This window comes from Apodemus sylvaticus, chromosome 5 (genome assembly GCF_947179515.1).
Source record: "Apodemus sylvaticus chromosome 5, mApoSyl1.1, whole genome shotgun sequence".
Taxonomy (NCBI): Eukaryota; Metazoa; Chordata; class Mammalia; order Rodentia; family Muridae; genus Apodemus; species Apodemus sylvaticus.
The window spans coordinates 51,265,364-51,280,636 of NC_067476.1; the positions used below are offsets into that span (position 1 = coordinate 51,265,364).

Genomic DNA, 15,273 nt, shown 5'->3' on the forward strand with positions numbered 1-15,273 from the left:
TTTTTGAAACAAGGTCTCAGTATATAACCTGGAATTTACTAGTAGAGGAGCTGTCATCAGAGTCATCGAGAATGTTGCCTCTGGATGTGACACTGTCTCTAAAAAGTGTCTTATTGTTTTAACTGATATATATATTTACTATTGGGCATTTCTCCCAGTGCTCACAGGTATTTCCTCCTGATTCAGTTTTCTATATCCACTGCCCATTTATCCCTGTAACAAAATGTTTTGTTGCTTTTCTAACAATGTAACAAACATTCTGTATATAAATTCTGATGTATGTGTCTCTCTGCTTTATATTAATCAAATAAGACCAATACTTTTCAAAACAGTATTCAAATTAAGTAATTGAAATTATAATTATTCTGTTTCACCAAACTAGGATGCTATTATTTTCTGTACCTGTAAGAGAAAAAAAAACTTCCTCCAATTACAAGTGTAAGATGCCATCAACTGTAAGAAGTGCCATGATTTCAGAGACATTAATTAGTGCGAGAGTATGATTCCCAGAATGGATGAGCTGTGACGGTTACAGGTGTATCAGCTAAGCAGTGAGCTGTCTTCACTGCAATCTCCCTTTCCACTCTTCATGCTAACGAGTACTACTGACTCCAGGGTGCCCACTTCTTTTGGCCATATAAATAGCCCGGTTGATCACTGTTATTAGTTAAGTCAGTTTCTTACTTAGGACTAAGTGACTAACAGACAGAACACAGAAACAACTGAAGCCATCACTTCTAAATACAATGGGATGGGGCTAGTTTAAGGAGCCCCACAGTCTTGATTTAATTAAATATTTATTGGGAATTATATTCCATATATTAGGCGCTGAGCTGTGAATCATTGATGAAGATGGTGGGGCAAACTCCAAAATCGTTGAGGGGTTCTAATCTGTACTAAAAAATATACAATGACCCCCAGGCAGATACAAAGGTGGCAATAGGTAAGGGCATTCTTTCCTTAAAATTAAAGTCCAATCAGTGCCATGCATGTAAAATGTAGCTTGTGCATGCTACCAGCTCCAGAACTGGGGGGAACGAGGAAGGAGAAGTGAGAGTCTGAGGCCAGAGTGGGCTACATAATGAGATCATCATGGCTCAAATAAAGACAAGAAAACCTGAAAAACCAAACAAAACTCCTCCATCCCCCTCCCTCCCCTTCTCACCAGGTCCCCTCGACAGCACTCACTGATCTGCCGCCTATCTCTAAAAGTTAAGGTGTGTTTTCTGGAATAGTACTGCACTATAATATGTAATAGCACTGCAGGGACAGAACCCAAACACAGAGGTGTGGACTGCAACCAACCACACATAACAGAAGCTGGAAGAGGAGGAGATGACGACTGTATTCTCCACCCACCGAGCCTTTTACTCATTACAGCAATCTAAAGTCCACCTGTGTTGCACATATCCTTTTATTTATTTATTTATTATTATTATTTTTTTTTTTTTTTGGCTTTTTGAGACAGGGTTTCTCTGTGTATCCCTGGCTGTCCTGGAACCCACTCAGTAGACCAGGCTGGCCTCAAACTCAGAAATCCGCCTGCCTCTGCCTCCCGAGTGCTGGGATTAAAGCCATTATTGCCTGGCTCCTATTTTTTTTTTTTAATTTTTAAAAAGATTTGTTTACTTATTTTATGTATATGAGTACACTGTTGCTAACACACCAGAAGAGGGCATCAGATGCCCTTAGAGATGGCTGTGAGCCACCATGTGGTTGCTGGGAATTGAACTCAGGACCTCTGGAAGAGCAGCCAGTGCTCTTTACTGCTGAACCATCTCTCCAGTCCCTATTCTTTAAATTTTCTATTCGTGTGCTTGTGTTTGCCACACGTGTAAGCACAGATGGAGGCCAGAAGAGGGTATTATATCTTCTGGGGCTGGAGTTACAAATGATGTGAGCTGATCAGCATGGGTGCCAGGAACTGAACTCAGGTCCCCTAGAAGAGTCTCAGATGCTTTTAACTGTTGAGCCATTTCTCCAGTCCCATGCCATGTGTATCAATAGTAGGTACACATGTAACTTTTCAAGAAACTGCCACACTATATTCCAGAGTGGCTGTGTCACTTTATGTCACCACCAGCAGTGCAGAAAGTTCTAGTCTCCCCACATTCCCAGCATACTGGTATGGCTGGCATTTTGAATTTTGGCTAGCCTAATGAGTATTTACATTATTGTATTTACATCTCTCTACTACATCTCTGATGTCTAGTTATACTGACCATCTTTCCACATGCTTATTTCCTGTCTGTGTATCTTCTTTGGCAAAATGATAAAATTTTTGTTCATTTTTGTTGCTTTAATTATTACTGAACTTTGAGTACTATAAAAAATATTCTGATCACAAATCCATGACCATCAACAAAAAGGAACATACTGATACATTCATCAGCATGGGTAAACTTGAGACTAGTTATGCTGAGTAAGCAGGCACGTGTGATTCCTGAAGGAGAATATTAGAAGGTACAAATGAACTCACAAGACATTTTGCATGCCTTTCTTTTCTCTCTTTTCTTTTCCTTGTTTTGTAGGTCAACTTTCCTATATTTCAAGGACTTTTCATCTCTCCGTGTAACTCCATTTCAGAGTCTGGCACTGCGGCTCTTCTCGGTTTCTCTGTAGCCTGAGGAGTGAGGAGGAGTGGGCGAGAGGAGGGGCAGGGCTCACTGAGTGCCAGGCAGTCTCTCTGAGGGCCCCCGCCAAGTGATCATTTCCTGACTGCTTCTCCTCTGTAGTTCTTAAGCAGCTGAGCACTGCACTGAGGCAGTGTAGTCCATGGAGTCAAAAGGCAGCAGCACACAGCACTGCAGCCCGGGAACTGGCAACCCCGTCTTTAATAGTTCCAGGGAGTCGCTAGATAAAACCCGGTGGTGTGCAAGGCTGACAGTCTCATTGAGAGTGCCTTTCTCACTCTACCATTGCTCTGTCTCTGCTGCCTGAGTAGGTTTTTGAGGGCTTTGGTGGTCAGGGCAGAGGTAGAAGGTGCCACCTCAACGCAGGCCTGAGAGCAAACTCCAGTCTAAAGCTTACGTCTTTCCAATTGCTAGCTGTCCTGATGATGCTGTCATCAACTTTTTGGGGGTGGGGTGGGGTGGTAGTAACACCAGGAACCTGAGAGGAGGAGGTGCTACCTTCTGCTGGTGTACTCCCCCCACACCCTTTGACCTCTTTGGGGTTGACTTGGATGACACCGCAGAGGCAGCTGTAAGGACGGATCCCTCTAAGTGCGGCCTAGGAGGAAAGCTGCAGCCTGGTCTTCTCCAAGCCGAAATCAGAGCAGCCATCCTCTGTTCAAGGTTTCAAAGATTCCTGTGAGTCCTGTGCTCTACCTCCTTGCCTAGCTAGGCTCGCACCTAACTCTCTAAGAATCCATCTCTAAGAGCATCTTCTGAGCTTCGCATTGCTCAGTTCAGCTCAGGGCCCAGAAAAATGATGGGCTCTGGTGTGGCCAAAAGTACTCCTGCAATGAGTTAAGTTTCTTTTCAAGGATTCATCCTCTGCCAATGCCTGCTGCGTACCAGGAAGAAGTCTTGTAGTCTGTCGGTCAACTGTCCTACCCAGGATGCTTCTCAGGGATACAGTTGGCTCAAATACCACTGCGTCATGTAAGAGCTACTAATGTGGAATTTCCTCAGCCACTAGTTTTCTGTCTGTCTGGTCTTTGGGGATTGATATTGGTATAGTTCTGCCGGTTTTTCCTAATTCTCACCCAGTTTGTTGAAGAAGGAATACTTTAGTTTTCAGTTCCCTTCACCTTCTTTACCTGACAGGCCCTTGTGTATCCATGAAATAGACAAGTGTAGTGATCGTGTCCTCTAGGCCGCTCCACAGATCCTAGCCCAGCGTGGAGCACAGATCAATACACAAACTGTGGTGAGGGTAAGGGGTAGCCCATGTGCTGTAACGGTTAAACGCTGGGCACCCAAAGAAGAGCCAAACCGATTTTCCTAAATGTTTCCTCCCTGAGGTAGTTTGAGTAGGTATGGTCCCTATGCATTCATGTGTTTGAACACGTGACCCACAGGGAGTGGCACTGTTAGGAGGTGTGGCCTTGTTAGAGGAAGTGTGTCACTGTGGGGATGGGCTTTGAGATCTCCCATGCTCAAGCTACACCCAGTGTGGCAGAGTGCCCCCAACTGCTGCCTGTGGTTCAAGATGTAGAACTCTTAGCTCCTTGTCCAGCACCATGTCTGCCTGGATGCTACCATACTTCCCACCATGATGGGAATGGACTAAATCTCCGAAACTGTAAGCCCAGTCCAAATTGAATGTTTTTCTTTAAGGAAGTTGCCTTGACTATGGTGTCTATTCACAGCAATAAAAGCCTAGGACATTCCCCCTGCTCTTTCTTATGGTACTGGGAATTGAACCCAGGCCTCATGTGTACTAGGCAGGCATTCAACCAAGTCCCTCAATATTTCTTTCATTACATCATTCTGTCCAGGATATGAAACATGTCATGTGACTAATCATGTCTATTTGAGTGCTTAAAACAGACTAGGGGCTAGGGGGGCTAGAAATATGTCACAGGGGTTAAAAGCACTGGCTGCTCTTCCTGAGGATCTGAGTTCCATTCCCAGCACCCATATGGGGGCTCACAAATGTCTGTAACTCCAGTTCTTGGAGATCTGACACTCTCTTCTAGCCTTCACAGACATCAGGCGTGTGGTATACAGACATACAGGCAGGCAAACACTCATACACACAGAATAAAAATAAACCAGAAAGAAGAAAGAAAGAAAGAAAGAAAGAAAGAAACAAACAAACAAACAAACAAACAAACAAACAAACAAACAAAGATGGGGAGGGAGAAGGAAAAGACAAGACAAAAAAAGAAAAAGTCTACTCAGCATGCCGCATCCTTCAGAGTTCAGGTCAAAGTCCACCTGATCCTATAAAGTGGGTTCTGTACAGGGTTAATCACCAGATAGTAAGGTCATTCCTTTGTCCTATTTACTCCTAACTATGCATCTCAATTCTCCACCCGTCAGTGGTGATAAGAAGCCTTTAGTGAGCTCTAGTCAGAGTTGCTAAGAGCTGTACTTGAATCGTTTTCTTTAAACAAAGGATCTCCATGATGGATCCTGCTCACATAGCTGAACAGGAATAGACACAGGTATGAATTCAGATTTTTTGGATTCTGAAGTCCACTGGACAGGGATAGACACGGGGAATGAATTCAGATCTCCTAGACTCTGAAGCCTCAGGACAGGGATGGACTGGGGATAGGAATTTAGACCTTTTGGACTCTGAAGCCCACCTTTAGCCACTACATTAGTTTTCAGCCTAGTAAACTTCTGGTAGTCAGGAGCTGGATCTTCCAATTTCTACATGCATTTATTACTAGGACATGGTTATTGGGAATTCATTATACAGAGATTACTATGAAACAGATCTAAGTTCTTTTCTGCAAAATCATAGTCTAATAATGACCATGAAAACAGCTGTATAAATAAAGTCTACATAAATTATAATACTAATAAGAGAGCTAATTCTTAGGTGGTATATTTCTTATTTACTATACAAACAGTAATATTTTATATTATATGTAATCATTTAATGCTTATAGTACCTGATAGGTAGTTATGACATTATTGTCCTAGCTCACAGGTTAAATCCCAAGCAAGGGACGGATTAAGCAGCTTCTTAAGTTAGGAAATCATTGAGTCTGTGTTCTCCATGTCTAGACAGTGTCTCCTGTGGTAAGTCATGCTAGAGGAAGTATTTATTATTAACTGTATTAAAGATCTAAGGACAGAACACAGTATGGACTCAGTAAATACAATGATTACATAAGGAAGATCACATCACGAAGAAGAACTGGAGCCATCCTCTGATCCTGGAAATGGCCCATTTTCCCATGGTTTATGTAACAGATCATGCTGCAACATCCAGGTCTTACCTTGAGTCTCCAGAGAATGACTTGGCTGTGTGTTTTCTTAACTAAAGGTCACAACCCTTTGGGGAGTCATAAAGTCAATATTGCTAGTCTGAACAACATTTAGAAATAGGAACAGGAAACAACAAATAAACCAGAAAACATGAGAGGACACACAGCTCACGTGGTAAAAGCTAACTATTCTACTCTCAGTCCTGTTTTATATGTGCATATACTATCTACACATGCTGATCCATGCCATAAATTGTATTTTTCTAGAATCATCGTTTTTAAAAACTCAAATGTGTCAAAACAAGAAACACATTCTGAAAGAAGGAGGAAAATGGGTGATTTTAGACAGAACTGTGGACTTGCATGAAAAAAGAGAAAAAACTTATAAATCTGTAAATCCAAACCCAAATTGCATGTGGTGGTGCTAATCAGTCTGTGGTGGAGCACTCAGGATGCTGAAACAGAGACAGCACGTGAGGCTGGTCTGTGCTACACAGGGACCCTCGCAAAAAGGCCAAAGTGAAGTAACAATAATAAATGCTGAAAGTCACACTTATTGACTGGTGTGTATGTGTTATGTATGAAATATATGTGTGTGTATGTGGTATGTATGAAGTGTATGTGTGTATGTATACGTGTGGCATTCATGAAGTGTATGTGTGTGGGTGTGAGTGTGTATGTATGTGTGTGGTAGTGTGTGTGTGGTATGTGTATGTGTTGTGTGCATGAAGTGTATGTGTGTGAGTGTCTGTATATGTGTATTTGGGGGTTTGAGTGTGTGTATGTGTGTGCATGTGTGCTTGTGAGTGTGTGTGAGCATGTGTGTGTGTTATATATGAGTGTATGTGTGTTGTATGTATGTGGTGTGTGTATATGTGGAGTGTGTTTGAGGTGCATGTGTGTGACTGTGTACGTGTGTTTGTGTTTGCGGGTGTGAATGGGTGAGAGGGGTGGTGGAGAGCACCCAGAGGACAGCCTGCAGCAGTGGATCCCTCCTTCTACCATGTGGGGTCTGCCCAGCAACTGGATTCAGGTTGCCAGGCGTGGTGGGAAGTGTCTTACCCCACTGAGCTGTCTCACCAGCCCACTATTACACTTTAAAAATAAAAAAAGGAAAGGAAGGGAGGAAGCAGACAGCGGGCGCCATGCAGAGGGATGAGGGCGGCGGTGGCCTGCACTGCTCCTTGGGGCAGGCCATTCTTACTGCTCTCACAGGTACCCAGCAAACCTGGATCTCCACCAAAGCACATTATGGACAAAGAAAGCTATCCTATCTAGATCTGATCCCCAAGAAGCTTTTTGACTCCCAGAGCGTGTGCCAAGTGGAGGAGAAGATGAGGGAGAGCCATTGATGCCCTGCATCTCGTCTACTTTGTCTAGCCATCCATCCACCTTGGCTTTTTTATTTTTATGAGATAAGGTATCCCAGGCTGGCCTGTAATTCACAGCAAGCCACCTACCTCAGCCTCTTGTGTGCTGGGATGATGCAAATGCATCACCGTGTCTGTGTCTTCACCTTTTAAATACTGAAATTTCATGTTAAAGCATCACTTGAATAGGGTTTTCTAGCAGAGGGTGAGCTGTCCAGGCACTGAACTGGATTTAAGGCTGCTGCCCCTGGCTGCTGACAGAGCTCCTAGATGTTTCGTATGGAACACCCTGGACCACTTCTGGAGCTGAGAGAAACAGAACTCTCCAGTCCTTCAAAGCCCTGAGTCTCCTAGGACCAAATGATGATGGATTCCCAAGAGTCCTTGATGAGGCAGAATGTAAGTCAGTGAGCAAGAATCCTGTGCAATTGGACAGCAGTCACAGATGCAAGGAGGACAGACAGTTTATCAAGTGGTTGTGGACTTAGGAAAAACTCACCAGCCAGGAATTCCTCTGGAAAGTTACCTTTCAGGTCTAGCAAAGCACCTGTGTCCACTAAGCCTACAGTACCAGACATTGAAAATGCCAGCCAAGTTGGTTTAATTGTCTTTTGTAAAATTGTAAAGAAATATAATATTATGAAGCAACATGTAATTTCAAGTTTTCTACTTACTGTATTTTTTTTAAGTGAGAAAAGTTATGTGTGTGGCTCACACCTGTAACCTTGGTACTCAGAAGACTGAGGCAGGAAGATTGCTCATGAGGTTGAGGACAGCATGGGCTACACAGTCAGTTCTAGGGCAGCTCCTAGAACTGTCTTCCCTCCTTAATAAAATTAAATGAAAAAAAAACAAAAACAAAAAACCCCTGTAAGTAAAAAGAAGCTTGTAATTCCAGCACTGGGGAGACTGAGGCAGGAGGATTTGGAGTTTGTGACCAACTTGATTTAAATAAGGAGACCTGGTCTCAGAAAAACAAAACAAAACAAGCAAAACAGGCTAAAAAACATTTTTTTAAATAAGTTTTCCGATTTACCTAAAAAATATCCAACATGCTAATCAGTTTAAAATGAAATTCAATATAAAACTTGAGATCATTTACCTTTTATTCTGTGTTAACCTTTCAAACTCTTACAGCACATCTGTGCATACGTACCTGCATGCACGTGTGCTTAGACATGCACTTGTGGATGCCAAAGAACAAACTCAGCTGTCATTCCTAAGGGGTTATTCATCTTGCTTTTTGAGATAGTCTCTCTCAGTGCCCAGTGAGCTCTGGGGTTCACTGATTCATCTTTGCTGAATTCCTGGCTCAGCCAGGAATCTGCCGGTCTCCCCCTCCTCAGCTCTGGGATCAGGAGCATGTGACACCACATCCATTGGTTTTCCTCTCCAGGTGTATCTTGGGGATAGACCTCAGGTTCCCAGGCCTGTGTGGCAGGCTCCAAGCCCTCGCCTCAGCCCTTCCAGCACTTCCAAGCCTAGAACCCCCAGTGTTCTGTAACCACGAGCGGTTAGTACCTTCGTTACTGCATAATGCAGGGCTAATTAATAAACCACTGTATTCCTAAGAAGCCCCCAAATCACATTAACACCTCTACAGACCCTGCTCCATAGACTAGTCCTCAGGCAAACAGAAAGACCAGAATGAAGGATTCCCAGGAAGGACAAGGAGCCCCTCACTCTGGGATCCTGTTTAAGTCTCTTGATTAGAACTTCCAAACCACCTGCAAAGAACTATAATCTCTTTTCTAAACAAAAAACAAAAAGTGAAAATCTTATAAACAAGATTACAAGCCATATTTATAGTAAAAGCATATGCCTTTATCTGTCATGGACTATAGATAATAAGAATGCTTTTAACTTTTAAAAAATGTTGCTCTATTTTGAAAGGTATCTTTAAGTTGTGTTTGTGTACTTCCATGTATGCCACAGTGCGCTTGAGGAGGTCATAGGACAACCTATGGTGGCTCTTTCTTTCCTCCAGGTGGGTCCCAGGACTAAACTCATGTCACCAGGATTGGCATAGCACCTTTGCTAAGCTGTCTCTCCAGCCTCTCATGTACCCCATAAAGCACACCTTACAATTTTATTAACTAAAAAGGTTCTTCAGATAAAATAAATGTAACAAAAAAAAACTTTAAAAGAAGCAAAAGAAAAAAGTATAATTCCCTGAACAATGTAATCTTTTAAATCCCCTGAACAATGTAATTTTAAAAGCCATCAAAGACATATGTATATGTGTTTGTACATATGTCTGTGTATGTATGTATATCTTGTCAAAGCACTTAAGCAAGAAGGCAGCACTCTCTTCAGGTGTGTACAACCAATCACTTTTTCCTTAAGGCTGGAACATTCTTTTTAACCCTCTCCTGCTCTCTTCCCCTGAAATACAGCATGTATCATCATCATCATCATCATCATCATCATCAGTAAATTATTTATTTTGAGACCAAGTCTTGCTATGTAGCTCTGGCTGTCCTGGCTCTCACTATGTAGACCAGGCTGGCCTCAAATTCACAGAGATCTACCTTGTCTCTGCTTCTCAAATTCCAGGATGAAAGGTGTGGGCTATTACACCCACTCCTAGCACATATGATGATGATGTCCCTAACTTTACTTAATAAATATTGACTTTGTTTCATACTAACTGGTCCTGGAAATCTTTCCTGTGACGTGAGTGAAGACCATGAGCTCCCCTTGGCGGGTATCTCTGAAGAGAGCTCAGGCCGTACAGCAGGCAGTGCCAGTGAGCGGAGTCTCCCTCTGCAGCCGCCTTGGATGCATCTTCAGCCCCGCCACACAGTACCTTCTTCTAACAGTGGGATCTGCATGCTAGGCGTTTTAGTTGATTCTCGAATCTTGGCTATGGTCAAGCATAGCATTTGGACACTGGAAGCTGAATGTCCTCTCAAAGCTTATCTGAAATATCTACACAATCTTCTTCTAAAAAATAAACAGTGGCCTAGGTTCAAAACTTCAAAATCAAATTCCTCCATTTCCTTTAGCCTGCCAACTTCTCTTTACTCTTCCTTCACAGTCTTTGTCCTCGGCCCTCTGCTGCAGCTAAGCCGTCTGTACTCTTCCTTCACAGTCTTTCCCATCGGCCCTCTGCTGCAGCTAAGCCGTCTGTACTCTTCCTTCACAGTCTTTCCCATCGGCCCTCTGCTGCAGCTAAGCCATCTGACTGCCAGCAGATCCAGCCTCTGCAATGTCATTCCTCCTTAGTGACTCTCAGGTCCTGAATGTCAGCTGTGGCTCCGGCACCACAAACAAACTTGTTCTCACCCCACCTCTCTCCTCTACCATCCCAACCTTATCATTCTTCACAGATCTCCTGAAGATCCAAAGAACACCCCAAAACAAAAGCAAACAAAAATATTCTCCCTCATCTGTGCTGTTTTACGTTTGTACCCAGTCAGGATGCTCTTACTCCAGCTATGCTGTAAGTATCAACAAAGACTTTTGGTGGGGTGGGTGGGAGTTTGGGGGGGGGGATGGAGGTGAGCCTCATTCTGTAGCTCTAGCTAGCCTAGTACTTGCTATGTAGAGCAGGCTTGCCTCACAGATCCATCTGCCTCTACCTCCTGAGTGCTGGGGTTAAAGACTTGTACCACTGCACGCGGCTCTCAACAAATACTTCTGTGTTAGGCACCATCCCATGTACTGATGAGAAATAAACAACCCTAGTTTCAAATGTTTCCAATTTACAAAATCCTCCTAGCTGGGCTGTATAGGTGGCTCACCCTCCAATTCTTGGGAGGAGGGAACAAGAGGGTCAACGGGTCAAGGTCACATCCTCCTCTGCCACAGAGTGAGCACAAGGCCTGCCAGAGATACAGGAAACTGTCTTCAAACAACAATGTTCCTTTCTGATACCCACGTCGGAAGCAGTTTCTCATGACCGAGTTGTTTTTTATATGGCAAATGGTCTATGACACTCTGCCCTTTGAACTTGAGGCTTCATGTTGACATTTTTTTTTTTTTGCCTTTCATAAACATCTATCTTCCCAAATAACAGGGATTTCTTCAAAGCATGAGATGGGGTCCCTCTGAAAAGCAAAGGGGACAGAATGTGCACATGACAACCTGTGGAGCACCGGGAGGTCTGGCCCAGTGTGTGATGCTACTAAAGAGGCTGAGGCTGGAGATGACAAGTTCAAGTGGGGCCTTCCTCTCAGTAGGCCCTCCCTCAAAGAGGAGGGCCCTACTTAGAGGAGAGCCTGTTCGCCCTCGCCCCTGGCAGCGTGGCCAGTCAGGGTCGGGGACCTTCCAGGATACAAAGGCTGCTGGGTGGACTAGGAAACTTCTGCTTTTCAATTCCATTTTTAAAAAGGTTCAGAACATTTTAGTCAATGTTGGTTACACAGGCTTTTGGACTTCTACAACCTAACTTAATATCATCCACTTAAAAAAACAACAACAAAAAAAAAAACCAAAAAAACAACAACAACAAACCCAACTCCTTTCTCACAGGGTGCAGTGGTACAAGCCTTTAATCCCGACATTCAGGAGTCAGAAGCCAGCCTGGTCTACATAGCGAGTAGGACATGCCAGAGCTACAAAGAAGAGTCTGTCTTTAAAAAAAAAAAATCTTCCTTGGTCATAATGGGGAAAAGATACCCCATTAAGAGTATATATAATGTCAAATTTAAAGGTACAATTTGGGCCAGTAGGATGGTTCAGTGGTTAAGTTCAGTGGGTTACCACATCTTGCTGCTCAGCCTGATGATCTGAGTTGGGTCTTTAGAGCCTACACAGTAGAGGAGGAGAAAAGATTCCTGAAACTTGTCCTCTGGCCTCCATTTGTGCTCTGTGGACATTAATAAATACATGAATATTGGGTGGGCGAGAGAAACTTACCACATGTTGTGTTCAAAAACTTTGGCAGGGTCAGTTAAAATCCTTGACCCCAGAGGGGCTACTGGGTGGCTGCCACTCTGGTGTCTGTGTGGCACCTTCCCGTGCCTCAGACGGCAAATGCAGTTTCTCCAAATCACATTCATCCTAAACAGGACCTGCGAAAGTCACAAACAGCTAATTAACTACTTGACGAGCATTAAAATAGTTTGCCAAAAGCAGGCAAAGACACAACAGAAAAAAGAAAGCTATAGATGAATTTCTTTGATGAATATATATGTAAAAATTCTCAATAAAATACCTGTAAACCAAATTTAGGGACATAATAAGATTAAACACTATGAACAAGTGGGCTTCATCCCAGAAATGAAAAGTTGGTTCTACGTGTGAAAATATATAAATGTAATACAGTATATAAATATACTCATATATACCATATAATTCTTTCAGTTGATGAAAAGGCATTTGACAAATTCCAATATGTGTTTATGAGGAAAGTTCTAGAGGCTTTAGGAACAGAAGCAAAATATAATTCTATTATAAAAAAAAAGTCATATTCAAAAAAATGCTTCAAAATAATAAAGCTATACACAACAAATCTATATCTGCCATTACAGGGACAAGCTAAGACCATTTCCTATAAAATCAGGCATGGGACAGTTTGATAGAGTGCTCAAAGTCTGAGCTATAGAAATTAGCTCAGGACAAAGGCCTAAAACGGTAAAAACAGGAAAGAAGGAGGTCAGCCCATCCTGCTAGCAGACAGCGTGGTTCTTTACTTAAAGGACACTACTGGGTCTCCTAGAAAACTCTAGACCCAATAAACACCTACATAGAGTTGCAGCATAGATTCCATGTGTAAGAAAAATATATTCTCAGAGAAGTTAGGAATAAGATTTAAAAGGCATCCCCTCCCCCAGATTAAGCATTTAGGAATATGCTTAATCAAAGAAAAAGTCCTCTACAGACTAGTTCTGAAAAAGGAACTCAGAGAGATCCTAGACAATGGGAAACGCTCCGTGCTCCTGGATTGGCAGTTGATAGTGCAGACTTTAAATAGTCAGTGTGCTGTTGTAAATGTACTTCCCCATACAACATGCGTATTTCAATTCGAGCTCAAGAAAAGAATCGTTAGTTGAAGCAGGTGTTGATTATCTACAATGTAAAGGTTATTGCATGTAAGTATGTCCTGGTAAACACTCTCAAGTCTTTATGAAAATGTGTTCAGAAGGAGCTTTCGGTGTCAATGGCGCGGCTGTTCCTCGCGCCACTCAGCCTACGCTGTAACCAGTCAGAGAAACTGGCTCTAGGTACCGTGGAGGGAACAGGCATCAGAGCTGCTATTAGACACAAAAACATGATGTGGTGACACCCTTTATTATCCTACTCAAAATGATCTTCAGAATGTCACTACACTTTCACCAAAAATTGGAAGGTTTTTCCTGTTGGGGTTTTAATAGAAGAGCTTACTCGGGTATAAAAAGGCTCCTCCAGCGAGCAATAGCCACTGCCTGCCCCAGCTCCCGGATGCAGCTCTGCCTGCCTGTACCCTGGTGTGTCTTTGTTCTTTCTACAGTCAGTACCCACATAACACCAGCAGAACTCTACCTACAAAACTATCTTTGGACCTTCCCACATTAAATAGACTCATAAGATGCTCTGCATGCTCAAGTGCAGAAGCTGATCGCACCCTCTAAGACGGGAAATTCATGCTATTCATGCTCAAACATGAAAAATGATACAAACAACAGTGCAGCCCTTGATTAATGATCAGGTGATATTAATCTCTGTTCAAAAAAGGAAAGGAAAGCAAGGTTTCTCTCACTGTAAATGACCACAGACAAAAAGACACAAGTAGTCGGGCTATCAACAGAATGCCAGGCCTGCCTTCGAAGGCCGCTGGACGGTGGGCAGAGCTCAGTGTGGCCCGGGCCCACGCATGTGGCAATTTCCTTGTTTAGGCAGCTGCTTCTTTAATTACCTACATGGAAATCTATTTTTTTCATTTCTTTATCATATTTAATAGCCACAGCTGGTGCTACACTATTATTTAATCTCCTTAATTAGATAAATATCTAATAAATCTAGCAGAAACATAGAAAAATCTTTTAAATACATAATTTTAATGTATTTAAAGTTCTTAAATTAAACTGCAGGCTTCTAGAAGCAGGACTGCTATTTGTGGATTGTTTGACTGATTGCATAAAAATGGTACTGCTCTGACATAAAGGAATGAAAGTTGAGATGCCATCACAGATCTCATAAACACTGGAAAACTAAAATCTACTACAGAAAAATTTTTACTCATTTATTTATGGGATACATAACTCTGAAAAACAACTTACCTATAATAACTTTCTAAAACAACACAAGGAAAAGAAAACCTAAGCAGGCCTAAACTTAGTAATGAGTCTATAATTTAAATTAAAAAAAATCATGATGACTAACATATACTATTCATACTTACATATATGTATGTATATATACACACACATGCACATACATGTAAAGAATAAATCAGAAAATGCAAGTGTTGGCAAGGATATGAGGAAACTGGAAACTTCACACCCTGCTGATAGGATGTAAAATGATGCAGCTGCTATGGAAACAGTACAGTGAACTTCCCAAAAATTAGACCCAGAGCCAGCAATTCCATTTTGGGGTATATATCCAGAAGGAATGAGAGCAGGGAGGGACCTGAAAAGATGTCTTTATGCTCAGATTCACAGTGGCACAGTAGACAGACAGTGACGTGTTCTCTGAAGGAGGAATAAGAAACACCCTGCACAGTAGCTGGACACAGGCTACAATATGGAGGAGCTTTAAAGACATTCAAGCAAAGTGAAACAGGACAGCCACAGAAGCACACACACACACACACACACACACACACACACTGCACTGTACCTTTTAGAGAAGGTTCCTAGAGCAATGAAATCCACAGTGATGGGAAGCAGAGCGGTGCTTCCAGAGGGGAGACTAGGGGTTAGAACGTCACATGGGCACAGGTCAGAACATAGACAGGAAAGTGCTATCAGGGAGAACACAGCAAGCTGTACATTGGATGAGCCAATCTAGAGCGCTAACGCACAACACGGAATTTTAAAGTTTATGTTCTTCATATGTATGAAAAGACATGATGATATTCAATAC

General features: G+C 42.5%; 1 protein-coding gene across 6 annotated transcripts in view; it reads right to left on the minus strand.

Moving 5' to 3' along the window:
• Nucleotides 1–15,273, minus strand: part of Mettl8 (methyltransferase 8, methylcytidine) — a 100,323-nt gene that overhangs the window by 44,065 nt on the left and 40,985 nt on the right. For all 6 annotated transcript variants that reach the window (XM_052182672.1, XM_052182676.1, XM_052182673.1 and 3 more), the window contains one exon: nt 12,124–12,278. In XM_052182672.1, coding sequence (XP_052038632.1) covers nt 12,124–12,266 — 143 coding nt within the window. In that variant the 5' untranslated portion in view covers nt 12,267–12,278. The remainder of the gene's footprint in view (nt 1–12,123; nt 12,279–15,273) is intronic.